At 56.4% G+C, this 24,774-nt stretch overlaps 11 protein-coding genes across 11 annotated transcripts; 5 read left to right on the top strand and 6 right to left on the bottom strand.

Moving 5' to 3' along the window:
• Window positions 1–929: 929 nt before the first annotated feature.
• ACO1O0_001388 (docking domain of Afi1 for Arf3 in vesicle trafficking-domain-containing protein) lies at window positions 930–3,395 on the top strand (the record flags this gene model as incomplete). Its single annotated transcript, XM_083190875.1, has 3 exons — window positions 930–1,610; window positions 1,669–2,910; window positions 2,976–3,395. The coding sequence occupies 3 exons, from the start codon at window positions 930–932 to the stop codon at window positions 3,393–3,395; spliced, it is 2,343 nt and encodes a 780-aa protein (XP_083054734.1).
• Window positions 3,396–3,845: 450 nt separating this feature from the next.
• ACO1O0_001387 (S-formylglutathione hydrolase) lies at window positions 3,846–4,847 on the bottom strand (the record flags this gene model as incomplete). Its single annotated transcript, XM_083190874.1, has 3 exons — window positions 3,846–3,929; window positions 3,986–4,090; window positions 4,179–4,847. The coding sequence occupies 3 exons, from the start codon at window positions 4,845–4,847 to the stop codon at window positions 3,846–3,848; spliced, it is 858 nt and encodes a 285-aa protein (XP_083054733.1).
• A 537-nt stretch (window positions 4,848–5,384) lies between these two features.
• ACO1O0_001386 (uncharacterized protein) lies at window positions 5,385–5,821 on the bottom strand (the record flags this gene model as incomplete). The annotated part of the gene is made up of 2 exons (XM_083190873.1): window positions 5,385–5,684; window positions 5,747–5,821. The coding sequence occupies 2 exons, from the start codon at window positions 5,819–5,821 to the stop codon at window positions 5,385–5,387; spliced, it is 375 nt and encodes a 124-aa protein (XP_083054732.1).
• A 1,384-nt stretch (window positions 5,822–7,205) lies between these two features.
• On the bottom strand, window positions 7,206–7,757 carry RPO26 (DNA-directed RNA polymerase core subunit RPO26; the record flags this gene model as incomplete). The annotated part of the gene is made up of 3 exons (XM_083190872.1): window positions 7,206–7,326; window positions 7,396–7,653; window positions 7,720–7,757. 3 exons carry the CDS (start codon window positions 7,755–7,757, stop codon window positions 7,206–7,208), a joined length of 417 nt encoding a protein of 138 aa, XP_083054731.1.
• Window positions 7,758–8,144: 387 nt separating this feature from the next.
• ACO1O0_001384 (C2H2-type zinc finger protein) lies at window positions 8,145–9,708 on the top strand (the record flags this gene model as incomplete). Its single annotated transcript, XM_083190871.1, has 2 exons — window positions 8,145–8,214; window positions 8,279–9,708. 2 exons carry the CDS (start codon window positions 8,145–8,147, stop codon window positions 9,706–9,708), a joined length of 1,500 nt encoding a protein of 499 aa, XP_083054730.1.
• Window positions 9,709–10,260: 552 nt separating this feature from the next.
• ZRT3 (Zn(2+) transporter ZRT3) lies at window positions 10,261–12,011 on the bottom strand (the record flags this gene model as incomplete). The annotated part of the gene is made up of 4 exons (XM_083190870.1): window positions 10,261–11,294; window positions 11,502–11,676; window positions 11,731–11,861; window positions 11,942–12,011. The coding sequence occupies 4 exons, from the start codon at window positions 12,009–12,011 to the stop codon at window positions 10,261–10,263; spliced, it is 1,410 nt and encodes a 469-aa protein (XP_083054729.1).
• Window positions 12,012–14,045: 2,034 nt separating this feature from the next.
• ACO1O0_001382 (FAD-binding oxidoreductase) lies at window positions 14,046–15,892 on the top strand (the record flags this gene model as incomplete). The annotated part of the gene is made up of 5 exons (XM_083190869.1): window positions 14,046–14,532; window positions 14,583–14,674; window positions 14,730–14,838; window positions 14,870–15,201; window positions 15,404–15,892. The coding sequence occupies 5 exons, from the start codon at window positions 14,046–14,048 to the stop codon at window positions 15,890–15,892; spliced, it is 1,509 nt and encodes a 502-aa protein (XP_083054728.1).
• A 604-nt stretch (window positions 15,893–16,496) lies between these two features.
• Window positions 16,497–17,549, top strand: NUC1 (ribonuclease; the record flags this gene model as incomplete). The annotated part of the gene is made up of 1 exon (XM_083190868.1): window positions 16,497–17,549. One exon carries the CDS (start codon window positions 16,497–16,499, stop codon window positions 17,547–17,549), a length of 1,053 nt encoding a protein of 350 aa, XP_083054727.1.
• A 454-nt stretch (window positions 17,550–18,003) lies between these two features.
• On the bottom strand, window positions 18,004–19,886 carry PFS2 (WD40-repeat-containing domain protein; the record flags this gene model as incomplete). The annotated part of the gene is made up of 2 exons (XM_083190867.1): window positions 18,004–19,638; window positions 19,881–19,886. 2 exons carry the CDS (start codon window positions 19,884–19,886, stop codon window positions 18,004–18,006), a joined length of 1,641 nt encoding a protein of 546 aa, XP_083054726.1.
• A 1,570-nt stretch (window positions 19,887–21,456) lies between these two features.
• Window positions 21,457–23,167, top strand: ACO1O0_001379 (MBOAT, membrane-bound O-acyltransferase family-domain-containing protein; the record flags this gene model as incomplete). The annotated part of the gene is made up of 3 exons (XM_083190866.1): window positions 21,457–21,709; window positions 21,895–22,887; window positions 22,953–23,167. 3 exons carry the CDS (start codon window positions 21,457–21,459, stop codon window positions 23,165–23,167), a joined length of 1,461 nt encoding a protein of 486 aa, XP_083054725.1.
• Window positions 23,168–23,395: 228 nt separating this feature from the next.
• Window positions 23,396–24,238, bottom strand: STE14 (protein-S-isoprenylcysteine carboxyl O-methyltransferase; the record flags this gene model as incomplete). The annotated part of the gene is made up of 1 exon (XM_083190865.1): window positions 23,396–24,238. The coding sequence occupies one exon, from the start codon at window positions 24,236–24,238 to the stop codon at window positions 23,396–23,398; it is 843 nt and encodes a 280-aa protein (XP_083054724.1).
• Window positions 24,239–24,774: the final 536 nt, after the last annotated feature.

Genomic DNA, 24,774 nt, shown 5'->3' with positions numbered 1-24,774 from the left:
ATGATTCTGGGGGCAACAGTGGCTAATGGGTGTGGCGGCATGTTTAATCATTGGCGCAGGAGCGGGCTTAGCGCAAGGCTACCGGTCCCCCACACAAGCCACAGCAAGCGCCAAGCGCATGCCAAACCCCTCCAGAGGTCCGGTAGTCCAGGGGTAGCGCGCCAGAGGATGAAGTGGACGGACGGGCTGGAAGAATTCCAGTTGACGAGTCCCCTGGCGACCCTGGGATGCCCCGCCTGGGCATGCACACCACCCACGCACCAGGACCAGCCATGCAAGCCATGGGCATTTTCAGGGGCTGCGACATCTAGTCGAGGGGGCGTTTCGACCTCATGAAAATGGTCCGCGACCTCCGGCGAATGCTCCATTTCGGTTGAAGGAGACGATCTTGAATCCTCGACGGTGTACGATTCTGCGTTGCGAGAACCGACTGTCGAGGCCTCCATTACAACTGGGGCGCCAAACCCCCTCATAGTGGTTGACTCGCTATAGCCGATCCCCTCAACGACCTGCACTACGACCTCGCCTCGTGGAAGAGTTGCCATCCTTCCGCCTCTCTGCCGTCCATCGTTCACGAACAGTCCAAGCGTCCAAGCACCTGGCCTTCTCCACGCCGCTACAGGGGACAGCTCCCCTTTCACGGCTGAAGCCGCACCATCCCTACGTATACATAGCAGCCACCTCTCGTATGGCGGGCAGCGCATCACAGGCCACTGCCTGACGGATTTGACGACGAACCCGATACCAATGCTCCCTCCAGACTCCAATTAGGCGTCATAGAGGGATTGACCGAGATCTGGGGCACCATGGCCGACTTACCACACATGTCTCGAATCCAGAGCAACAGCAGCCAGCACAATGGCTCGCTTCCGCCCGGACGCCGTCGAACGTCCCTCTCCTCGTTCCCGTCTTCGAGGTCCCCGTCGCGAATGTCGAGACCATCAAGATCCCCTCAGCCTCAAATAACCGACGCCGACCGTGCGTCAGACCCGAGCTCCCGATCCAAGACCTCCTCGCTAAACCCACCGTCGCATCATTCGTCGCTGTCCGCAACCCAGCAGCCGAGGGTCGGCTCGCAGCCGCCCAAGAAGCTCCGGTCACAGTACCCATGCGAAGACACAGAAAAGCATGTCGAGTATATCCTCGTGGCTTCGTTCGACATTGACCGTGGGCCGGTCATGGAGCATCAGTATCCGTTTGCCATTACTGGCGACGAGAATATGCTGGCGGAGCTCATGTTGCCCGATCAAGCCCACGCGCGCAATCAGGACTGGACCATGTTCTTCCTACACAAGGAAAGCAGCGAGGATGAAGAGGAGAGGGAGCGCCAAGCCAAGGAGGACCGGCGACGGAGGAGGCGGCGACGGCAGAACAGGGCCGCAGGTATCATTGACGAGGAGGACGAAGAGGGGATAGAAGACGAGGATGATGATTTCGATGCGTCAGATGGCTACGAGTCGGCCGATAGCGAACCTGAAGGCGGGGAAGGGCCGCCGCTCATATATGTGCTGAACTTGGTCAACACCAAGCATGACAAGTCGGTTAAGCGAGGCGCTATTGTGAAGGCCATGGCCATCTGCACAAGGCACCCCTTTCTACATATTTACAAGGTGAGCATCATCCCCAAGACCTCTGTCTACAATGTCAAGCTGACCTTGGCTTCCAAAGCCGCTGCTTCTCCTAGCTTTGGAGGAGTATTTTAAGAGCCCGGTGCCTGAAACTCTGGCCATGCTGTACCATGCTGTCAATGAAATGGACCTATCGTTGATGCCGAGACTCAGTCTGCTCGAACGACATTTGCTACAAGCCAGTGACAACAAAGATCTTTTCGTTGAGAAGTTTGAGCGCATGATTCAGCAGCGGATGGCCGAGGACCAGGCCGAGGGTATGTCCCCTGGCGCAGCTGACGGGGCCCGGAGCCCCACGAAGGGATTGGGTATCTCTCGAGCTGGAACCAGGGCTCATGTCGAAGGCGGGCCGTCGAGCTTCTCTGTCCCAAGAGATACCCATGAGTTTGAGACCAAGGTCATGTACAAGGGCATTCCCATACCGGTCAAAGTACCGACCGCCGTCATGCCCGAGACGGTTGGAGACTTTTCCCTAATCAAACTCATCCAAAACTTCTCGGAGCAACACGCAAAGTCGCCGCAGCCGTTTGCTCTGCATCCTCACCTAACCACCAACGGAACCAACACACACCCCATCATTGTGCTCGTCAACGGCCTGCTGACGCAGAAGAGGGTCATCTTCCTGGGGCATAACATGCCCTCCGGAGAGGTGGCCGAGGCGGTTCTGGCAGCCTGTTGTCTAGCCTCGGGAGGGCTCCTTCGCGGCTTCACGCGCCATGCATTCCCGTACACAGATCTGACCAAGATTGACGACTTGCTCAACGTCCCCGGATTCATCGCAGGTGTGACAAACCCCACGTTTGAGCACCATCCCGAATGGTGGGACATTCTGTGCGACTTACCGAGCGGTCGGATCAAGATCAGCAGCAAAATCGATCCGGCTCCCGTCACGGAGGGCCTCGTATACTTCCAGCAGCAGAACCCATCATTTGCCAATCTGGCCGGCGGTACTACTAACAGCGCTCAAGACCTGACGGGCGACGCAGCATTTATGACAGACATTCTACGGAGCATTGCGGCGAGACATGGAGAGCGTGTGATTCGGTCCAAGTGGAGAGACTGGGTCCTGAAACTCACCCGCATCGCGGCCCAGTTTGAGGAAAGCGTGTATGGCGCCAGCGCGCTGTATATTGGTAGTGAGGACCAGGAATTAACTTTGCCCGGGGCCAGCGGTCACGGCTACGTCTGGGCAGACGACATGGCCAAGCATAAGGAGCTTGCCGGTAATGTGACGAGAATCGAGGGCTGGCGTAACACCCGGAGCTACTACAGCTTCATCCAGGTGTGTTTAAACCCCATACCAACCCATCGCCCAAAGATGTGAGCTGACGAGCTGACCCCTTGCAGGATCTCGCCCAACTATATACTGTGCGCCCGCTCAAAGGTCTGGACGTGGCCCATATGCACGACCGGCTGCGGATGCAGCGACTGTCGCCAACCCAAAGTCGCGACATCTATATGACATTTTTCAAATACATCCATACTTACGACGAGGTGTGCCTCCTACTCAGCGTGGCGCCAGAATCCCACGCAGGGCTCTTCTACATCGCCCTAGGGCTCTTCCACAAGGAGCCCGAGGTGAGGCTCAAGACGGCGGACCTGCTGGAGCGCATCAGCGAGCACGAGGCCGGGCAGCATTGGTGGCGGAGCCTGAGCCGGTTCGAGAAGCTGGCCCTGGCGCGCATCCGGCGGGAGGCCGGGGCGGAGCAGCGGGGCAGCGCGGTCAAGACCCTTGTGAACTCTGAGAGCGACAAGAGGATCACCTAAGGCTGTGTGTTGTCGTTGTCGTTGTTGTTGTTGGTGTTGTTGGGCCTCGAGAGGGGAGTTGTCGATTTCCATCATTATACTCCCTGGTACATTCACCATTTCCACCATTGGGCGGCGTTCCGTTTACTAGAATCCGGCATCGTCTTGATCGCCATCATCGCCTATTGTGGGAGGAGCTAGTCATGGGTTTTATTGTTGGGCGAATATCGTGGGAAGATATATGGTTCATGGGCAGCAATGTTCTTTGAGATGGATGATGGGCGAGATAACAGGAGCGTTTTTTTTTCCAACTCGGTATTATCAACTCTCTATTACTAGCGAGAGAATGAATTGCACCTACATACCTATATATGGCGATTGATTGACACTACGCTGGTCTTCCTATCTCACCTTTTTTTTACGATTCTCTTCTCTTTTTTTTTTCTTTGAGAACGCTATAACCGCTGTCGTCTACAAAAGACCAAGAGCCTTGGCGGCATGCTTGACGTGATCCTCACCAAAGGTGGAAATGAAAAAGTAGGAGTGGTCGTATCCCTAGCAGAGTTAGGCATGGTCCATATGTTGGAGTAAAGATTTTTTTGAGTTTTTACCTCCTGGTAGCGGAGAGTCACGCCCTCGATGCCAGCCTCCTTTACAGCCGCCTCGAAGTTCTCAGGCAGCAGCTGTCCCTGCTTGTAGAAGTTGTCGGCCGTACCCTGGATAATGTTAGTATGGTTGTAATTTGCCCCTCTGGTCCATATATATATATATATATATATATATATATAAATAAGTGATACGTACCACATCGATCAGGCAGTCCAGCGGACCCTTCCAGCCCTTGACCAGCTCGGTGGCGTCGTGTTTCTTCCACTCGTCGTTGTCGGCGCCCAGGTAGCCGCCAAAGGCCTTCTCGCCCCAGGGGCACTTGCTGGGGTTGGCGATGGGGGCCCAGGCGCTGACGCTCCTGTACATGCCCGGGTGCTTGAGGAAGAGGGTAAGGGCGCCGTGGCCGCCCATGGAGTGTCCCGAGATGGAGATGCGGGACGAGTCGAGCTCGGGGAAGGACTGAAAGACGAGGGCGGGCAGCTCGCGGGCGACGTAGCTCTCCATGCGGTAGTGGCGCTGCCAGGGGTCGCGGGTGGTGTCGATGTAGAAGCTGGCGGCGCTGCCAAAGTCCCACGAGTCGTGCTCGCCGGGAAGGTCGAGCCCGCGCGGGGAGGTGTCGGGGAAGAGGAGGGCGAGGCCGAGCTTGGAGGCGTGGGCGTGGAGGAAGCCCTTCTCGGTGACATTATCCGGAGTGCAGGTCAGGCCGGAGAGATAGACGAGGAGGGGCGCAGGCGAGGAGGAGGAGGCGCCGGGAGGGAGGAAGAGATTCAGGTTCATAGGAGTGCCAGTGGTGGGCGACTCGTGGGAGAGCTTGAGGAGACGCCCCCCGAAGGTGGTGATGGTAGCTTTGGTGGTGAAGGCCATGATGTCGTCAGGCTGCAATAGAGCTGCGTCGAGAGAAATCAGGATGGGGTATGTGGGAGAAGAGAACAGCACAAGCTGGGATGGATGGGCAAGGTAGTCCTGGTACTATTAGTAGTGCCAGTGATAGCTGCCAAGCTGAGGAGACCCCGTAGATTGTAGACCCAGACAACGGCAACGGACACCGAGGGGGACGATGCGGGACAAGGTTACCCCACCATCATCATATCTCCTCCACCACTGGCACCACACCCACTATGCCGTGGCATCCCCGAATTATCCCCTTGTAAAGTCAATGGCTGGATAGTAGATACGCCATGTCACCATCACAGTGCATATCGGGAGAAGTTAATCTTGGATTTCTTGGAATGTCTGCCCCACGTCAATGCCCATACGCCGCCGAACCATGATAACCACCAAAAAATAGAAGAGTAGAAAGCTCCAGACTCCAGGACCCTCATTGAGACCCCCTCACTACCCCCAAATCTATGCCGACACCGGAGCCCCCAAGGTACAAACAATGGTGATAGTATTATTTGGTCACTGCTCTGACTTGTCCACGAGGCAATCGAAGCTGTGGAACAGCTTGTTCCACCCAATGGCGCCCAGGTTGTACTTGTGCTCGTAGGTGAAGTTGACGGCGCCAAAGGTGCAGCCGGTCGGGCTGGTGCAGATGCCACCACAGTCGTTGACGCGTGGGAAGCAGTCGAAGTCCTCGCCGTCAGGTGCAAAGGTATTGATGTTCTCGAGGAAGGGCTCCTTGAGCTGGTGGCACGTCTCCATCTCGAACACCTTGTGCTCGCAAGTGCCTGTCGCGTTGACGCCGGTGCACATGAGGATCTATTATTGCCCCAGGTCAGCGGAGGGAACAGGGATAGAGAGAGGTATGGGTGTCGACTTACACCACCGAGCTCGCGCTTGGATATGGGGGACCCAATGGCCAACGTGGCGAGGGCGAGAAAGGCCGAGATCTTCATCGTAGAGGCGAGATGAGTTTCGGGTATCAAGAATGGAAGCTAGACTTGGAGGGCAGGAAATTGTCAAAAATGTAAATTTCTGAGCATCAGCATGGCCTCTCCCACCTACCATCAGGAAAGAGCCACATGCAGCTCCTTATAAGATGCAGCCATGGCAGCTACACGAGAACACGAATAGTCTGCAGTCCCCCAGCCTCTCTCACCGTTACCAGACCGACCACCAGCACTAGCTCTGAATCCTTCTGCCACGTCTCACTAGGTATCGGATTCATGGGCTTCGGGCAGCAGCTGCGCCTACCGACGTCATGTTCCAGCCAGTCGTGTCCCTTCACACACGGAGATCGCCCGACGCTTAGTCTTGGCTCTTGCGACTTCAATGGGAGAGGCTTACGATGACGCTCCGGTAGTCAGTGCCGATGACGCAGGTTTGGCGATCCCCTCGTATTCGACCCCCAACCCTGTCATGTTTCTGTTTGCTGGTGCTTGCCGACATGGCTTCAGCCCAGCCACACAGCGCGCTGGTCACCTCGTGTTAATCTTTGGGTCAAATCGCGGTACACCAGATTTATGTTTGCAAGCTCAACGCTATGGATTGCTCTTCTCACGATCGCCCTGGCAACCACTCTCAGGTAGTCCCAGATTCCTGTGCCACAGTTGCCCCAACGTTATCTCCCTGGTCTCCCTGGCTCGAGAACAAGGGGTGTATATCGCAGAGCAACCTCGCCATACGACATCATCATCCCAACCACCCCAACCTTCATGCGTCTTTGTCTTGGCCCTTAGAGATCAGTAAACCCAAAGGCAAAGGCCAAGTGCATATCCTATGTCAGAGCAATGATTGCCCTTGTCTCGGCTCATAAAGATCATCACTCTCATACAAATCGGTCTTCCCCAAGCAATCCCCACAAGATCGGCATGGATCATATCCATGGGCTCCCATCATGCTGTTCACTGGTCCCAGAGTGTACTCCATGCCCCGGCAACTCCTGGGGTACGTCCTTGCATCCACCAATGAGGTTTGCGACAGTGCAGAGCCGGGCACAAAGACGATTGTCGAGGAACTTGGACCGAGGCAGTGATGCCAAACTATCCTTTTCTTCTGCTTCTTGGGGTTTTTTTTTCTCTAGTACCGGTGGTAAACACGTTCAACGCCGCGCTGAAACAAAATCCAAAGTAACATGCCCGAGATGAGACTCGGCCGAGCTTCGCTAGGGACAAAATGCGCGAGACAAGAATAGCTGTTTGCTCATCCTAGTCGGCAGGAGTCTCGCCAGGCCTCAACTATTCCGACGCTCATTGCAAGAGCTCTTCGCAGGTCCAGTCCTCGTAGCTAAGAAGAGTCAATGCGCCGTCCAAGAGCATCCTGGGGATAGGAGAACACTTACTATCCGTCAGGCATATACCGCCGCACAATCAGGGGGATCTTCTTCTCGCGTAGCTCCTTGATCGCAATCTGCAGCGGGTCCGTCTCGCCCTCGAGGTCAACCAACACAGGGGCGTTCATGCTAAATCCCAAGTCAGCATCCGCGCAACATTCCCATCTCGACCCTGAAGGCCATTAGAGCCGCACGCACCTGATCTGCAGGGCGCGTGTCCCGAGAATACGTGCCCGCTCGTACTTGGTCATGTAGGGCGTCGTGCTACGCTCGTTCTCGGGGATCTTCTTGTCCTTGGTCGACTTGTCGGCGCCCTTGAGCGCGTTGGCCGCGGCCGAAGGGTCGCCTGAGATGACGACGTTGTCCTCGTCTCCGTTCTCGACACGGTTCTCGTCCGCCTCGATATCCGGCTCGTAGTACTCGTTCATCTCATCCTCGTCGAACATGGGCTCGTCGCTGGCGAGGGCTGCGTTAGCAACAGGGAGTCAAGCACAGTAGCCGCAGATAGACTTGAAAACTCACACGCCCGCGCCAACATCGTCGTCGCCAAAGTCGGACATGATGAGAAACTAGTAGAAAGAGTGATCGGGGATACGGCCGTGGGGTTAGGCGTGGTAGAGGGAGTAACTGTTGTTGCGCTGCGGCTTGCTCTCCTTGCTTGGGGGGAGAAAAAAGATTGAACAGGGTTTCCCGGTGAGGGGGACGGGAACAATGGCGGGAGTGGGGAGCCAGTGAGCCACACCTTCCCACACCGAGCCCCCACCGAGCCTCAGCTCGTCACCCACCATATAAAAAATTGTGGATTGCACCTTCACCGCTCAAAAGTTGCCAAATTCTGCCAAATTCTGCCAGCTCCTCTCGACCTCACGAGTCGTGCTACGACCCACGACCATGTAAACGTTCCTGGGCTGACAGCTGGCATCACGACCCCCCATGACTCCAGCGCCATGCTCAAACGCAGCGCTGTTGAGGATGCGCCCGGGGCGTCGCCTCTGAAAAAACTACATCTGGACGACGGTAGGGATATTCACCTCAATTGGCTGTACGTCATGGGCCAGAAGCTCAAGCTAACCTCCGACAGACCCCGACTACGCCGACGATGATGTGACCACGGCCCAGACCCCCAGCTCGGCCAACGATTCTGAGTCCCCCGAGTCCCCCGTCACCACCGTCACCACCCCCCGAGCCAAGTTCCCATCCGACCTCAAGACGCTGGCATGCACCTGGCCCGGCTGTACCAAGACCTTTAACCGGCCCGCCCGATTGCGCGACCATCTCAACTCCCACACCAACTCCCGCCCCTTCAAGTGCCCATACGATGACTGTGGGAAGGACTACACAGTCGACAAGCACCTCAAGCAGCACATCAAGGCCGTCCACACCCAGGAACGCAAGCACGTCTGCCAGCGTGAGGGCTGCGGTAAGAGCTTCGTCACAGGCACCCGGCTCAAGCGCCACCAAGCCGTCCACGAGGGCGCTGACCGCTTCCGCTGCTCTGACTGCGGCCAGAGCTTCCGCAAGAAGGACACGCTCCACAAGCACATCCGCAAGGACCACCAGAACCTGCCCACCCACCCATGCACGGAGCCCGGCTGCAACGCCGCCTTCGACACCAAGACGTCGCTGAAGCGTCACCGGGAGCGCGACCACGGCGAGCCCAAGTTTTGGTGCGCCGAGTGCGGCGTGAAGACCCTAGAGGATGGCACCCCGCAGCGCGTCGGCTTCACCACCGAGCACCTCCTGCATATCCACCTGAAGCAGGAGCACCAGGACTGCATGTTCTGCGACTTCAAGTCATCGACGCAGGGCGAGCTCGAGAGGCACATTGAGATGTACCACTCGGGAAAGTCGGTCGAGGACCGCCGGACCGAGGAGTGCCCCTACCCGGGCTGCGACAAGAGGTTTACCAACAAGTCGAACCGCAACAATCACGTCCGCACCGCACATGAGGGCTTCCGGTACGTGTGCGGCGAGGTCGAGCTCTCGGGACCGGGCCTCGAGGGCTGGTCCAACGACCAGGGCTGCGGCGATAAGTTCTGCGCCAAGGCCCGGCTCGAGGATCACGTCCGGTACATCCATCTCGGCCTGGAACGGCCCAAGCTGTCTACGGCTGCACCGTTATCGCAAAAGGAGCAGAAGCCTCAGTCCATAATCGACGACATCTCTGGCGTGGCGATCCAGGCCAGGACAAACGTATCCTGCCCGCAGTGCCCCGAGGTATTTATTCGCTACGCAGACCTCGACATCCACATAAATAGGACGCACACGCCGGGCGCAGGCATCCCGTTTCTCAACGAGGAGCAGTCACCGCCGTTCATGTTTAGCGCCACGGAAGATAGCTTCACGTCCATGTGGCCCGACGGGATGGCGCACGAGGAGGTCTTTGCCGCCCAGATGGACTACGGCGCCGTCAACGACGATTGGGCCGAGGACGAGGCCAACATCCTGCTGCTGGCGCGGGACCCGCCTGACCTTGACGGGACGATTGACCCTGCTCTGGGAAACTTCTGATTTTACGCACGTGGATGTGATACGCGTGCGTGTGCGGGTGTTGAACTTTATGGCGTTGATACACGATACCCCCGGCTGGGCAGCCACCAAAAGCGATGTATATGTAGACATCGTTAACGAATTGCATGATGTCAAGTATTTTGCAAATTTACCCTAGGGAAGGGACAATGATCTAAGGAGTTGGAGTTGGGACAATACGAGACGGAAAAAGAACATTTAATCTTATGGCACGGATATTCAGGGGTGAACAGGATCATTTACATGGGTATGCAACGGGTGCAAAATATACAATTTCCTCTTTATAGGCCCATACCTATTGTGCCTGGTAATATTTTTTGGCTCGTTTGAACATATTTTACGTTTTTCCCGCCAACCTTTGAACTCCGTGCAGTGCCTCGACTCCCCCAGAAGCCAATACAGAGTAATATCAGTGTTACCCAAAAAAAAAAAAAAAAAGACGAAAAAGACGCTGAGCTAGACGATTTCAGGCTTCCATAAGACGCTGTTCCGCTTGAGCTTCAGGATATTGTTAGCATATGTATATAGCCCAACTTAGTGCCCGCCAAACAACGCGTTGCTGAACCCCAGGATGGCCATGCCTATGAACCCAAAGAAGATGCACAGGTTCCAGTTGTGGTTCAGGCTCATGGCCTCTACGAACAGCTGCAGCGCCACGCTGACCATTATGCCAGCCGTAATGGCGAAGAGGGAGGCGTAGACGACCGAGTTGGGTGTGATGTTGGTGCGGCTGGCGACCTTGAACCACAGGACGGCGATGCCGGCGCCGAGGGGCTGGGACAGGCCGCCGAGGAGGGCGGACCAGAGCATGGCACGCCAGCGGGAGCCGAGGGCCATGTAGAGGGGCAGGCACATGGCGAAGCCCTCAGAGATGTTGTGGACGAAGAGGGCCATGAAGACGTTGAAACCCAGGTCGGGGTTTGCGTGGTTCGTGGCGTAGGTGATGAAGCCCTCTGGGAACTTGTGAAGCGCAATCGCGATGGAGGTCTGCAGACCAATGGAGAGGAACGCGTTAGTCGGTACGTGGTGGTGGTGCTGGGACTCGACGTCCTCGTCGTCTTTGGCCGTGCAACATGAGTCGGAGCTCTCCTCTTCTGACTCCTCCTCTTCATGTTCGGGACGGAGAGTCTCTCGCGAAGTAGCCCGGCTAGTGCGGAAATGCGCACAATTGGACGATTCACCATCGCCCTCGTCGGCATGATGTGGTCCATGCGGGTAGTAGGGCCCCGTCGTGGTACGGAGGATGGATCCATGCCGCGACACGTAGGTCGTGCGGTTGCTGATGTGCTTGAAGCACTCCTGCCCACACGGGTCGGTGAATCCATAGCATGAGCCTGTCTCATCGCAGTTGGGCTTAGTGTCCTTGACAAAGGACATGACTCGCTTTGGCACCTCGAAGATGGATGGTCGCCTGGCTGAGGCTCCCGGCTCGTGGGTATCTGGACGACCACGAGCTCCCGACACAGGGCTAATAGTTCGCTGGGCTATCTCCCCGGCCCCGCCGGCCAACTTCCCGTTGGTCAGGAGGGGAGTAGACTCGACTGCCTCCCCGTTGCCATTCTCTGATACTTTAAATATCGTGCCATCTCGCGATGATGGCTTTTGAGAGATTCTGCGACGGGATCGTCCAGCTCGGGAGTGCTTCCTGCTTCGATCGTGGGAGTGTGCGTGCCCGTTTTCGTCCCCGTGCCCATGTCCATGCCCATGCCCATTCCCGTGCCCGTCGTGATGGTGGTGGTGGTGATGGCCCGCGGGTTCCTTATGGCTATGGTCACAGTCAACGACGTGGGAAGGGATGAATTGGTGCAAGAGGCGCGAAACGGCCTGGATCCCGATGAATCCTCCAACAAAACATGTCATCATGATGAGCCCCGCGGCTTGGTCGGACCAGCCATCCTTCTTAAGATACTCTTTCGACTCGGGCAGCATGCTGTAGAGAGAGGAGAAAAGCTACAGGAGGGAGCGTCAGCGACTTGATTTGTAATAATAGGCGAAGGGACTTACCATGACACCAAAACTCAGGCTGAGAGAGCAGGCCAGAAAAACACTGCTCTCCTGGATGCGGAACGACCGCTTGCCGGGGAAGAGTCGGACAATGGCATCGACGCAGATGATGGAGGCGCCAAAGACGCAAGCTGGTGCGGCACACAAGGTCAGCAAATCGGCTCCAGTGCAAGCACTGGCAAGAGGCCAGATCAATGATGGAATCACGCACCTGTACCGCTGATGATACACATGATCCACCCGCGGGTGTCATTGTCCAGTTCCCACGTCCCCAACGCCATGGCGACAACACACCTCCCCAATCAGAGAGTACGAGATGCGATGCGCCAGAAGATCATGGGATGGCGATGGGCTTGAAGATGTCAGCTCGGCCGGTTGGTGGTGTCCGCGATGGGCCGTGACGGGTCGTGATGGTCGCTGCGGCTGGGAAGGATGGAATCACGAAGGTGAGCGCGAAGGTGAGCACGACGGTGAGGCGAGGTGGGATGCGGACCTTCCGGCGAGTCGGGGACGGAGGATTTACAGCGGGGCGTTTCCGCTGGGCGCGCTGGTAGCGGCAACTCAGCGACGTATTGGGGCAAGCTAATTCGTAGCCTTTGTCATGCGAACAAAGCCGCCCCTGGATACGAATAACATATACGGAAGTACTAGTTGTATTTTGATTGAAAAGGCCAAGGGGAGGGAGAGCATCTTATTGACGGCGGGTTGACGGTGCTTCGCGGCTGCGCTAGCTGCCCGCTTCCTCTCCGTGCGAGACTGCGAGTAGCGAATGTTCCAGTTGTAAGACAGTTCATCAAGGTTCTCACGCGGGTCCCCCATATTCTGAAACGGCCTCCTCCTGATTCGTCCGACACCAACACTTCCAACTTCGATGTTAGCATGGGGTGCCTTCTCAGTGCTGCTCTACCCACCGCGGCCCAGTTTTATTAGGATCACATCTGTACCACCAATGCAATATAGCGTGCCTAACTTCTCTTCGTCCATTTTTTTAATGCAGGATCTAGGAGTCGGTGAGGAGAACTTGAAGCTTGCCAGGGACCTAATGTTAGTCAAGCTACCATAGGCCATATCTTGATGGGGTTTGCTCTGGGAGTACGAATGCTCCGTGCGAAATAGACAGATGGGAAATACAAATGGTGCGACGGAGGGCTTGTGGGTTGTTTTTTTTTATTAAATTATTCCTTTTCCCCCAATTGACAGCTGGCAGGAGTAGGTAATGGTGAGGCCTATCTGCTTGCTGGCGGTTGATGTAGAGTCCCGTCAGCGGGACAGGCCTAAATCACGGTGAGCAGTTGATCTGCCTACTGGTAGTAAATTACTACATAGTAACAAGGAAACGTCCTCACACCGCTTCGTACAACTCAGCTTTTCCACCATCATATCGATCCAACCACAGCCTCAAAACAATGGCACGATGGCAGAAGCCGCACGGCAGGGAATAAGAAGATACGAACGGCCGGATTCACACACACAAGGTACCCAACTGCCGACCCCGGATTCTGAGCCTCTCGTACTCCGTGGACCACCGGACGACGTGGACGTAAGGCGGCCTTGGCAATGACCCCAATCTATTCTTTCGCCCATTCTCCCGGGACTTTACTGCCCATGCTTGTATCGCTGAAAGAATACTCCACGCCCCCATGTATATAGTAATAAGTACGTAGGTCTTTAGAGACCTATGTATTACTCCAACGTTCCCGAACATGAAGCCATAGGATAGCCTGTTTGCTAACTTCTCCCAGATGACCGCCTCGACAGACGGCCTTCTTACTAGGATTAGTTGATCGATTCAATCACATGCCCTGGTGATCAGAGTTGACCTGCCATATTTTTGCGGGCCTTGGTCTTGCCAGCGCTGTTCAGGTACGATGCTAGAAACCGAGCAGCCTTGCGAGGTGGCGCTCAAGGACCACTTTAGATGCCCGTATTCGGGTTCGATTATCTGGACGACGTCGGCTCGCCATTCACCCCGCAGACTACCCTCAACTGGCAGTTGGCCCGCCGGGAGTCGAGTGGAGGAGTTGGAGACTCAGGCCAATTGCAACCGCACCAAGATGCCGAAATCCATGTACCCACCTACCTAACCCATACCCAAATTACCCATGTATGCCGCCATGCTGCCATGCTACCATGGGTTCCTGTAGGTGGCATTGCGACGTTGGTGTGATTGACATATTGGGATCCCCTTATGGGCTATATGGAGAACTCCGTAAGTTCCGTATAGATACAAAAGGCTGGCCATGGGGACGCCGCGTACGATTGGGGATATGTGATCTAGTTGTCGCTCCGATTTGCATTCTAAACCATCCCCGACAATGCTTCTCAAGAGTTTAGGGACCACCATTGTGGTTTGGGCTATGGCCCTCATCGCTGGCTCCTCTGCTGCCCCCAGTGCGGCGACCCAAAAAGCATGCGAAAAGATCGAGCTCGCTGTCCCCGGGGCCGTATCCTACAGGCTCAGCCTGGATTACACCTCCGAGGTATTGTCCTACTGGTCGCAAGTCCCAAGGGACCTCAAGCCTGCGTGCCTCGTGCTGCCCAAGTCTGCCGAGGAAGTCGCCGCCACCGTCAGGGTCCTCAACGACTACCCGGACGTCGAGTTCGCTGTCAAGAGCGGTGGCCACGACCCCAACCCCGGACACGCGAGCGTCGCGGATGGCGTCCTCATCTCTATGAAGGACCTTAAGGGAACAACGTATGACGAAGATAAGGGCGTCGCCTATGTGAAGCCCGGCGGCGAGTGGAACGATGTCATCGGCGCGCTTGATCCCCAGGGTGTGGCCATTGTCGGAGGTCGCCTAGGTGAGTCTCCCCGGTTCGAAGTCAGTTGGGGTGGATTCATGGGCTGACAGTTTCTGGGGTCAAAGGCCTTGTTGGCGTTGGTGGATATCTCTTGCAGGGCGGCATCTCCTTCCTCTCGAGCCAGTACGGCCTAGCCGCAGACGTGAGTACTTGGTAGATTGATGGACCTGGCCACTATTTCTGACCGTTATAATTAGAGCATCGTCGGCTGGGAGACAGTCAACTCCGCCGGAGAGATTGTCTACGTCGACGCTGAGAAGGAACCCGAGTTGGCCGTGGCCATGCGAGGTAGCGGCAGCCAGTTCGGTAGGCAACCCCTTTCCCTCTCCGAACACAGGAAGCGAAGCTCACAGGCCCAACAAAGGAATTGTCACCCAGTTTACCGTCAAGACCCATCCCATCGGCCAAGTCTGGGGCGGCTTCAGAATGTATGGTGCAGGGAAGGCTGACGAGCTTTACGCCGCGCTACATGAATTCGTCGTCGATAATGCCAACGATCCTAAGCAGGCTATTATCTTTACCGATTTGATCGCTATTGGAGAGTTAAAGCTCTTCCTCATCTTTTACTTCTACGATGGGCCCGAGCCTCCCACCAGCGGCGCATTCGCCAAGTTCCTAGACATCGACTCTACTATCGATACGACCAAGACTCAGGCTTATTCTGAACTGGTACGTTTCACCCACCCCTCCGCGATTGATACAGTCCCGCGGATGCTGATTTGGTGGAAACTATAGCTCAAATCAAATGGCGAGAGTGCTTCCCTGCTCAACGCTCGAATCTCGTTCAGAGTAAGCCAAGTCTCAACCCTACCTAGCCTGCCTGACAGGGGAAATGCCTCAAACAGTTCGATACTGACATTGGCACTTTCAGACTTTTACCATACCGTACGTTACCGACGCACCTCACATGTACAGCGAGATCTCGGGCAAGTTCACGGACCTCCTGGAGAGCTACATAAACAACCCTCTGCATCTGACGTCGCAATGCTCGGTCGACTTCCAGCCCTTCCCCTCCATCATCGGAAAGATCAGCCAGGAGAGCGGCGGCAACGCCCTGGGAATCTCTGGCGACGATCCGGACCGCATTCTGCTCGAGATTCAGTGCTCCTGGGCGGTCAAGGGCGACGATGAGGTGCTGACCGAAATCTCGGACGCCCTCACAAAATGGCTGGAGATCAAGGTCCCGGAGTGGACCAAAGGCCAGCACAAGGACCTGTACCTCCCGTATCTCATGAACGATGCGGCTGGAGACCAGAACGTGACAGGCATGTACAAGGACTACGCAAAGTTCAAGGCGCTGCAGAAGAAGATTGATCCGGATGGCTTCTTCAGCATCAGAGGGGGAGGATTCAAGTACTAATTAGGGGAAGGCGATAGAGGATGAGAATCGTTTGGGTTATAATGCAAGTATATGTACAGTATATATACTATATGCAGTAGCTCGGACTATATATATGGGAATCTACGAGTATGATATTGATGCTAGTACCTCGGAACATGGAGTTGCTTTTACCGTTTAACCGCATTCCTCTTTAGCAGAGAGACTTTGGAAATGAAATAGACGAGAGTATCTCTATTTGGCCATAAGATAATCATAATACTCCCTGAGTAATGATTATCACCTCAGTACGGATATTAGTAGTATCATTATTCCTGTATGGATCCTAACCCCAACGCGGCGTGAGTAGTGTTAGTGGCGGCCCCGCCAAGGGCTCCAGGGTATTCTTCCAGGGTCCAACGCCAACAAATTTCGAGCGAGACCGAGACACGCATCACCACACCACATCACGTCGGCTACCACCCTACCACATGAGAGGCTGAGCAACGCGTGAGCTCGACGCCCAGGCACGGTCATTACCATCCCTCGCCTGACACACGCGCGAACTCCTCCTCGTCCTTCTCGTCCTCCGTGGAACTCGATATAAATATCCAACGATCCCAGCCGCCCGCGAGCCTCCGTTACCATGTCCAAGTCCGTTGCCATGATTGCCGCTCTCAGCGCAGGAGGCGGCGCTGCTCTCACTGCAGCCATGTATTCTCTGCGCGGCGACTCTAGCAAGCCCGCTGGCACCCAAGTCGCGACCACGTCCACCACCACAACCACCACCACGACCGCCGTTCCCTCTCCTCCCGCCGCCATCCCTCCCACCCAGGTCTTCTCGCCTCCCACCGCCTCTCCCGCCGTCGCTGCCCCCGTTAACCCAGCTGGCCTCTTCGAGTATGGCTTCCCTGGCCCCATCTCCGACATTGCCAACCGCAGCGCCCTCATCTCGAGCTACGACCGCCGCCTGCGCAACCCACAGTGGGTCGTCGAGCACATCACCCCGGCCTCGCTGGCCATGCGCGAGGGCGACCGCAAGCACAGCTCGTTCCTCGAGGACGACGCCGTCCCCGCCAAGTTCCGCGCCCTGCTCAAGGACTACTTCCGTAGCGGCTACGACCGCGGCCACCAGGTGCCCGCCGCCGACGCAAAGTGGTCCCAGAAGTCCATGGACGAGACCTTCTACCTCTCCAACATGTGCCCCCAGGTCGGCGAGGGCTTCAACCGCGACTACTGGGCCCACTTTGAGGACTTCTGCCGCCGCCTGACCGTCCGCTACCCCTCCGTCCGCATCGTCACCGGCCCGCTCTACCTCCCGCGCAAGGACCCGGCCGACAACAAGTGGTACGTCAAGTACGAGATGATCGGCAGCCCGCCCTCCGTCGCCGTCCCCACGCACTTCTACAAGGTCATCTTCGCCGAGGACGGCCGCGCGGGCGGCACCGTTGCCCTGGGCGCCTTCGTCCTGCCCAACGCCCCCATCTCCAACGACAAGCCCATCACCGACTTCGAGGTCCCCGTCGAGGCCGTCGAGCGCGCCAGCGGCCTCGAGTTCGCCACCAAGCTGGCGCCCCAGCGCAGGAGGAGGCTGTGCGCCGACACCACCTGTGCGCTCGTCATCCGCGACTATGCAGACCGCCAGAAGGCCTTTGCTAAGGGCGGCGATAAGAAGGCCATCCCGCCGCCGCGTCCGTGAGCGCGAAGGGGCCAAGGGGAACTGTAACATCATGCAATCTTGATTTTCTATTAATCTTTTTTTCCCCGACTGGGTTGTCAGGGTTAGAGAATTTATCTGTTGGATCTATCCCCCCTTTTTTTTCCCGTATACATAGACCCGCTCGCTCTTGTCGAGCACCGTTTGCATATAGGTGGAGCTGGGTGTGAGTTTGGGGATACACATCACAGGTACACACTGGCATAGCCGCGACGAATACAATTGGATTTTTGACCACATTACTCCGTAGTAGTACTTGTTTGAAAAGGTATATCGAAAGTGCTCCAACCCTCGCTAACGCCGAGAGACAAGTCTCTCGTATAATACAATGTAGTGTGTAATTTTATGACGTCTCTACTCCGCGTTTCCCATGCCGCCGGAGCCAGGGCCTCTTCCTGGGGAAGCCAACACGGGAACAACTGGTACGAGCGCGCATCTACCTGGCTCGTGTGTATCGCCCATGTTTCTGCTCGTGACGCAGGCTGTCCTCCTGACTAGGTAGCGGGGCCCTGCGCCTGGCAGACTCCGCGGCGGCATCCAACCCAGGGGCCCCGGGAGGGGGAGGGGGAGGCGGGACCGGGAAGTTGCCTGGCGGTGGCACATTGCTACCCGGGGGTGGGATGAACCCGGGCGGTGGGAGTGGGACGCCGGCGTTCCTCATCATCTCGAAGAGCTTGGCCGGGTCGGGGGGGTTGTTAGGGTCTAGACCCGGCAAGGGGGGAAGGGCTGCGCCGTTGAGGCCTGGCGGGGGGATCGGCGGGGGAGGAGGGACAGCTCCCGGGCCGGAGCCGACACCGGGAATGCCTGGCGGAGGTGGGGCGGCGTTGCCCAGTCCGGGGAGGGAGAGGCCAGGGGGCAGGCCGGGGATGCCCGGTACGCCGGGGGCGGCAGGACGGGCATCCTGGTCCACCAGGGCATCGGCCTCGTCCTCCATCTCCTGCTGCTCTTCCTCCTGTCGTTGACGGCGGTTGCCTCTGCGATCCCAGGTTCCCTGAGCCTCGGCCGCGGCCTCGCCGATGTGATAACGGTCCTGGTAGACGTCCGTATCGCCTGGGCGGGCTCTGGTCCAGAATCTTGTTATACGATCATTGGACCCCGAGGCCATGATGTGGCCCATTGGATGCCAGTCGAGAGTCCACACGGCATAGTCGTGGGCGTATGGGACCTTGTGCATCGGCCAGATGGACTGCGGGGCCGTCGACTTGGGGTCAGGGCTGTCCCAGGGAGCGAGGGTGAGAGGTTGGCCCGGTGGAGGGTTTGGAGTGTCGAGCATGTAGTGGAATATGGAGCCGTCCAAGCTCCCTGTGGTGAGGAGATTGGGGTGAATGGGATGCCAGGTCAGTGTCGAGATATCCTTCTCGTGGCCCTTGAGCAGGCAAATGTCACGCATGACTCTCAGGTCGAACACCCTCGCGGTCTGATCTCGAGCCGAAGTCGCCAAGCAGTTGCCGAGAACTCTCTCGAACAAGACCTTTGTGACAGTGCTCTTGTGACCGTGTAGCGTCGTGAGGCAGTTCCTCTGCCGGGGGTCCCAAAGCTTGACAAGGTGGTCCTTGGACCCCGACACAATGAGTCCCAGGCGATTATGCCAATCTACAGTCTTGGCATCCCATCCGTGGCCTTCAAGCTTCGACTCCATGACGCCTCCAGCAAAGTCGAACACTTTCAAAGTGGAGTCGTCCGAGGCCGTGACAAACTTGTTATCTTGGGGGCTGAAGGCTAGGTCGCGGATGGGGTCAGAGTGGGCGTTGATGTTTTCGACATTGTTGAAATTCGGCAGCCAGTACTTGACAACACCATCATGGTCTCCAGAGATGAGCCACTCATCGCTATGGGAGTACTCCAGTGCTCGAATGGCGGCGTCATGGGCCTGCATTATTGTCTCAAAGTTGAAGCCTGTTCCGTTCCACAGGGTGAACTCGCCACTCGTGGAGGCAGTTAGCAGCCTGCGCCCTTGCGGAGTCCATCGAACGACGTTTATCGGGTGCTTGATCTTGTTCAGCGACGAGTGCAGGTGCTTTATGGGTATGGAGTCTGCTGCTTGGGCTGGCCGACCGACTGGCGGAACCATCTGGGACGCATTAGGTCTCCAACGAACACGAGACGGGTCAGCAGGGGACGCTCACATCAACAATATAGCTCGCACTGGGGCGCTCGGCCTCTCCTGTGTATGAGCCCTTGTAGGCTGGCGCCCGGTTTCGAAGCCAATGCGTGACAGTTGCACTAAAATCTGTTACGGGTCCTTTTCAAGCTGTCAGCGTGGGTTCGCGGACAAGAACGATGCCCGATTATCAGTCAATAGACATAGGATACATGCATAACAAAGAATTCAATTGAAAACATCAAGTTTTTGGCCAAGTTTCAACCTATGGCTTCCGTGGTGATGCTCAGCAAGGTATCAATGGTTGATGGTTTCCAAAGACAGCAGTCATATGACATGATCTACCGGTACATCTGCCTCAGGGCAATCCCGCAGCACCAGGCACCAGATTGCACATGATCAATAGCACGAAGCACCAGACCGAGACCTATGAGTTTGCTTTCGTGAACCCCACGTGGCAACTCGGGTGCCGCCATATAGCGAGGGAGCATACCGATGAAACCTCCAATGGAAACAACCAAAGCAAGATTCAAAAAGACTTACGGCGACCCCGAACTCTGAAAGACCCATCCTGACCTGGGGCTCCTCCCCGATCCCCATGCTGATCACCGCGAGGCTCGTAGGCCATAGTGAGAGGCTGCGCGCGGGAGCTCGACCATGCGCGGGCACGTGTTGGCAAACTGGCGACAGGGTGATGAGGATATCGGTGAAAATTGGTGCGAGGGTTGACTCGGACGCGTCAAAAAGCCTCTTGGATCGACGGTTTCGTCTCGTAGCTTTTCGATCCCTCAAAAGCGCAAATTAAGGATGCCTATGGGGGTTGTTGATAGTTGAACCGTGGTATGCAGTCGCGACAATGAGGTGAGAGCTTCACTTGAATTAGGTAGGCAGGTTTGGTTAAGCGGCGTTCTGCCGCGAATTCGAGAACGTAGTCACGTGGCACATTATTGCAATTGAGTTACCCATGTACCTTAGTCAGCACAGTCCTCCTCTGGGTCGTTGTGCATCCCAATCTGCAGGGTGTGACGTACATTGAACGAACATTCGTGCAACTGAAGCAACTGAAGGCTGCAACCATTCCGTCGGCAATCGGTACGCAGTTTCGTGATCCAAACACTCGCGAGCACGGGCGAAGCCGCTCATATGCGACTCGCGATCAGCCTAGGATGCCTATCTGGAACCCAGGATGCCTCTGGAACCCGAACATGGCAATTTGGGAGCCCCATTATGGACTTTCACATGCTTGAGCAGCACCGCCTCTGAGCAACTGAGCGACATTGGCGTCAAGACCCTGGGCTGAGCCTCAGAAGTGGATGCAGCGCAGCCAACGCGCAGAATTGCTCACTGGTCCTTCGGGATCTCCGTTGATTTCCGCCGAACTTTGTGCAGTTTACGCAGATCCCAAGAGATACCAGACCAGGGGGGAGGGGCAAGACCCCGGCGAAGGTGACGCAGCTAATAACGCTCGTCGCTAAGATGGAAGGCTCGGAGGCCGAGACGATATTTTTTTTCTCTTTCTTCGCCTTTCATTATATTCCCGGCGCGCCGTCTTTTGGTTTAAATATTACTCATCCTATCTCGCAGCAGGGGTAGTTAAAACTGTCAATTGTTTTGATCCGGGTGGCTACGGACTTGCGGATATATTTCAGGAAATGCCCCGCTGCCTCCCTCCAACTTGTACCTGGCCTTGCTGAACTCAAAACGCTATCGCCATCGTCGTCATCGGCTCCTCAGCCAGCCTCGCCTCCCCTCATCTCACCCTCCTACAATTCCAAAGAGACGCTGAGAATGAAGGCGACAACGGCCACGAGCGTCGAGGCGGCCAATGGCCCCGTCAATCGCCGGAATCGCACAGATGCTACCGTGACTGATGTCAAGCTACCCAAAGCTACCACCTCAGAGAAGCTGCGCAGGACGCCTCAAAGAAAATATCGACATGTTGCCGCTGTTCATTTTCAGACGCGGCCGTCGTGCCTCAGTCACGATTCTCAGGCCTCACCCAGCTTTCTCGGCTTCCGCAACCTCATGGTGATTGTTCTCGGTATGTAGAGGCGCCGCTTCAGTGCTGCTCCTATGCATGCTGGTAGTATGATGGACTGTGCTGACATTCGCGCAGTGGTGGGAAACCTGAGACTCATGATTGAAAACATCCAAAAGGCTCGTCGCTGGACCCATTGAGTTGATCAGGCCCCTCGGGAACCCCGGCTAACATCCAGTAGTATGGAGTCTTGATCTGCATAAGATGCCACGATTACCGTCGCCAGGATATACTTACCGGCGTCCTTCTCTACTTCCTCATTCCATGCCACCTTCTCGCCGCCTACTTGATTGAGCTGGCAGCCGCCAAGCAGGCCCTGGGATCCCGGAAACGCATCAAGGATGGCCAGACCGGGCCCTCCGAGGAGGATAGGAAGAAGTTTTATAATACTTGGATCCTCGTTGCCTGGGCCCACGGCATCAACATCACCCTGGGACTGGCCATTACCACATTCGTCGTCTACTTCCACATCTTCCATCCGCTTATCGGCACCTTGACCGAGCTGCACGCCGTCATCGTGTGGCTCAAGACGGCGTCGTACGCATTCACCAACAGGGACCTCCGCCATGCCTACCTCCACCCTGTCAAGGGCGAGGATGTGCCAGAGCTGTATTCCAAGTGCCCGTACCCCAAGAATATAACCATCAGCAACCTGATCTACTTTTGGTGGGCGCCGACCCTCGTCTACCAGCCCGTCTACCCCCGGACCGACAAGATTCGCTGGCTCTTCGTATTCAAGCGCCTCGCCGAGGTCTTTTGCCTCAGTGTCTTTATCTGGGTCGCCACGGCCCAATACGCGACCCCCGTCCTCATCAACTCGATCGACAAGATTGCCTCCTTGGATATCCCCTCTATCCTGGAGCGGCTGATGAAGCTCTCGACCATCTCCCTCGTCATCTGGCTGGCCGGCTTCTTTGCGCTCTTCCAGTCCTTCCTCAACGCCCTCGCCGAGGTCTTGCGCTTCGGAGACAGGTCCTTCTACGACGACTGGTGGAACAGCGAGAGCCTCGGCGCGTACTGGCGGACCTGGAATAGGCCCGTCTACACCTACTTCAAGCGCCACATATACATGCCCATGGTCGGCCGCGGGTGGAGCCAGTCAGCGGCGAGTTTTACCGTCTTCTTCCTGTCTGCGGTCCTGCACGAGATACTCGTCGGCGTGCCGACCCACAACATTATAGGTTTGTCGCTCCTCTCTAGCTCTTCCCATACCCAGACCCAGAACGGCCGCTAACGAAGAGTTCAGGCGTTGCTTTCCTGGGGATGTTTCTTCAGCTGCCGCTCATTGCCATCACGGCGCCGTTGGAGAAGATGAAGATGGGCCAGGGCGGCAAGATGATTGGCAACATCATCTTCTGGGTCTCCTTCACCATATTCGGCCAGCCGTTCGCCGCCCTCATGTACTTTTATGCATGGCAGGCCAAGTACGGCAGCGTTAGCAAAGCAATGCCGACCAAGTGAAATCGCGAGCGTTTTGGGAAAGCTTTCTTTCAAAGCATGCGGAGTTATTGGAATACGTATAGCGTTGGGTAGTCTGGGCTGATATGCGGACTTGATAATGGCGGGCCCATAATGAAGCAGCAACATGCCTTGTGTCTTTCACTTGAACCTAGTCATTATTGTGCGTTTCTACAGAGTATTAAACATTGCTGCTATTGAAAGATATCTAGGCAATGCATTATGCGTGCCTCACTGGATAAAAGGAATCATGGTCCCGACCCTCTCCCGGTACATCTGATACTCACCCCCGAAGAACTCCACCAGCTTGACCTCCTCTCTCGCGATGCGATCGTTGAAGAAAGTCCACAGCACGACAGCGTACGCCACAAAGCAGAAAACATTGCCCATAACAAGCTGCGTTCCCAGCCCCCAGTAGAAGAAGCCAAAGTAGCTCGGGTGGCGTAGGACGGCGTACACGCCCGACGTGACGAGGTAGTGCGAGTCGGCCTTGCGGGTCTGTACGTGGTGGTTGAAGCTCGCGCCGGCCTGCAGCATGGCCACGGAGCGGACGACCTGGCCGACGACGACCATGGTCAGGCCCGCGGCGACCATCAGAGGCGCCAGGCCGCGGGGCGCCCAGCTCCTGTCGGGGAAGAAGACGCCGACGACGAGGCACTCGAGCAGGGCGGAGGTGTGGGCGACGGCGTAGGAGGGCCAGTTGGCGGTGAGGAGGAAGCTGTCGATGCTGGCGACGAGGGTGTTGCGGTGGGCGGTGGTCCAGAACTCGAGGAAGTGGAAAACGGACAGGGCGACCAGGAAGAAGGACGGGCGCCAGAGGGGCGTGTCGCCGCCCCGGAGGAGGAGCGCCACGGTGAGGATGAGGCTCGCTGAGAGGGTGGCACCCAAGCAGAACGCGCGCAGGGCGATGCCTGAGAGCGACTTGGGCTGACCAGCGAAGTAGGGCTTGAGGACCTCGAGGGAGGCCGCCGGATATGCCGGAGGCGGCGGAGGAGAGCTGGAGGATGATCTGCTGGAGGATGATCTGGTGCCGCTGAAGCGCGCCGTGGGCGCAGAAGAACTTTGTCTATCCATTTTTTCGTTGTATCTGAAGAAGAGAGACGTGTGAGAAAGGTAGATGGTCTCTGCGACAGGTGTGATGAGAGTCGTGTGAAGATACCAGAATGAAACGTCTAGTTTGCGTCAAGTTTGCACCAGAAACGCTATTCGCGCAATGGAAGAGCTCGATGCACAATTTCAAAGCAAGAATTATGAAACCAAACCGGCGGACAACTTTACCAGCATAGCGACGCGTTCTGTCGATTGTTAGAAGGGAACAATACGAAGGAGACAGATGAGGTGGTGAGATGCGGCTGCCACTTTTTGTCAGGGTCCTCGGGATGAAACGGTTGGTGCCCCACCATAGCTTGCAGCCACCTTTGTGCACATAATATAATAATAGTACATTCGAGTGTCTTGAGAATGGCAAGGGTGCTCTCACAACTTTGGGTTCAAGGGGGAACGTAGATTCATAGATTGAACTTGGATTAAAATTACATTATGTTTGTTTGTCTAATATTGAGTCATTCGTTTTGTGTTATTCGCATGTCTGGTCGTTCTCGAAAGCCATG

Source organism: Amphichorda felina (genome assembly GCF_050947745.1).
Source record: "Amphichorda felina strain 45539 chromosome Unknown scaffold_1, whole genome shotgun sequence".
Lineage (NCBI taxonomy): Eukaryota > Fungi > Ascomycota > Sordariomycetes > Hypocreales > Bionectriaceae > Amphichorda > Amphichorda felina.
Note: the sequence above shows the minus strand (reverse complement) of the source record. Positions and strands in the feature narration are given on the sequence as shown.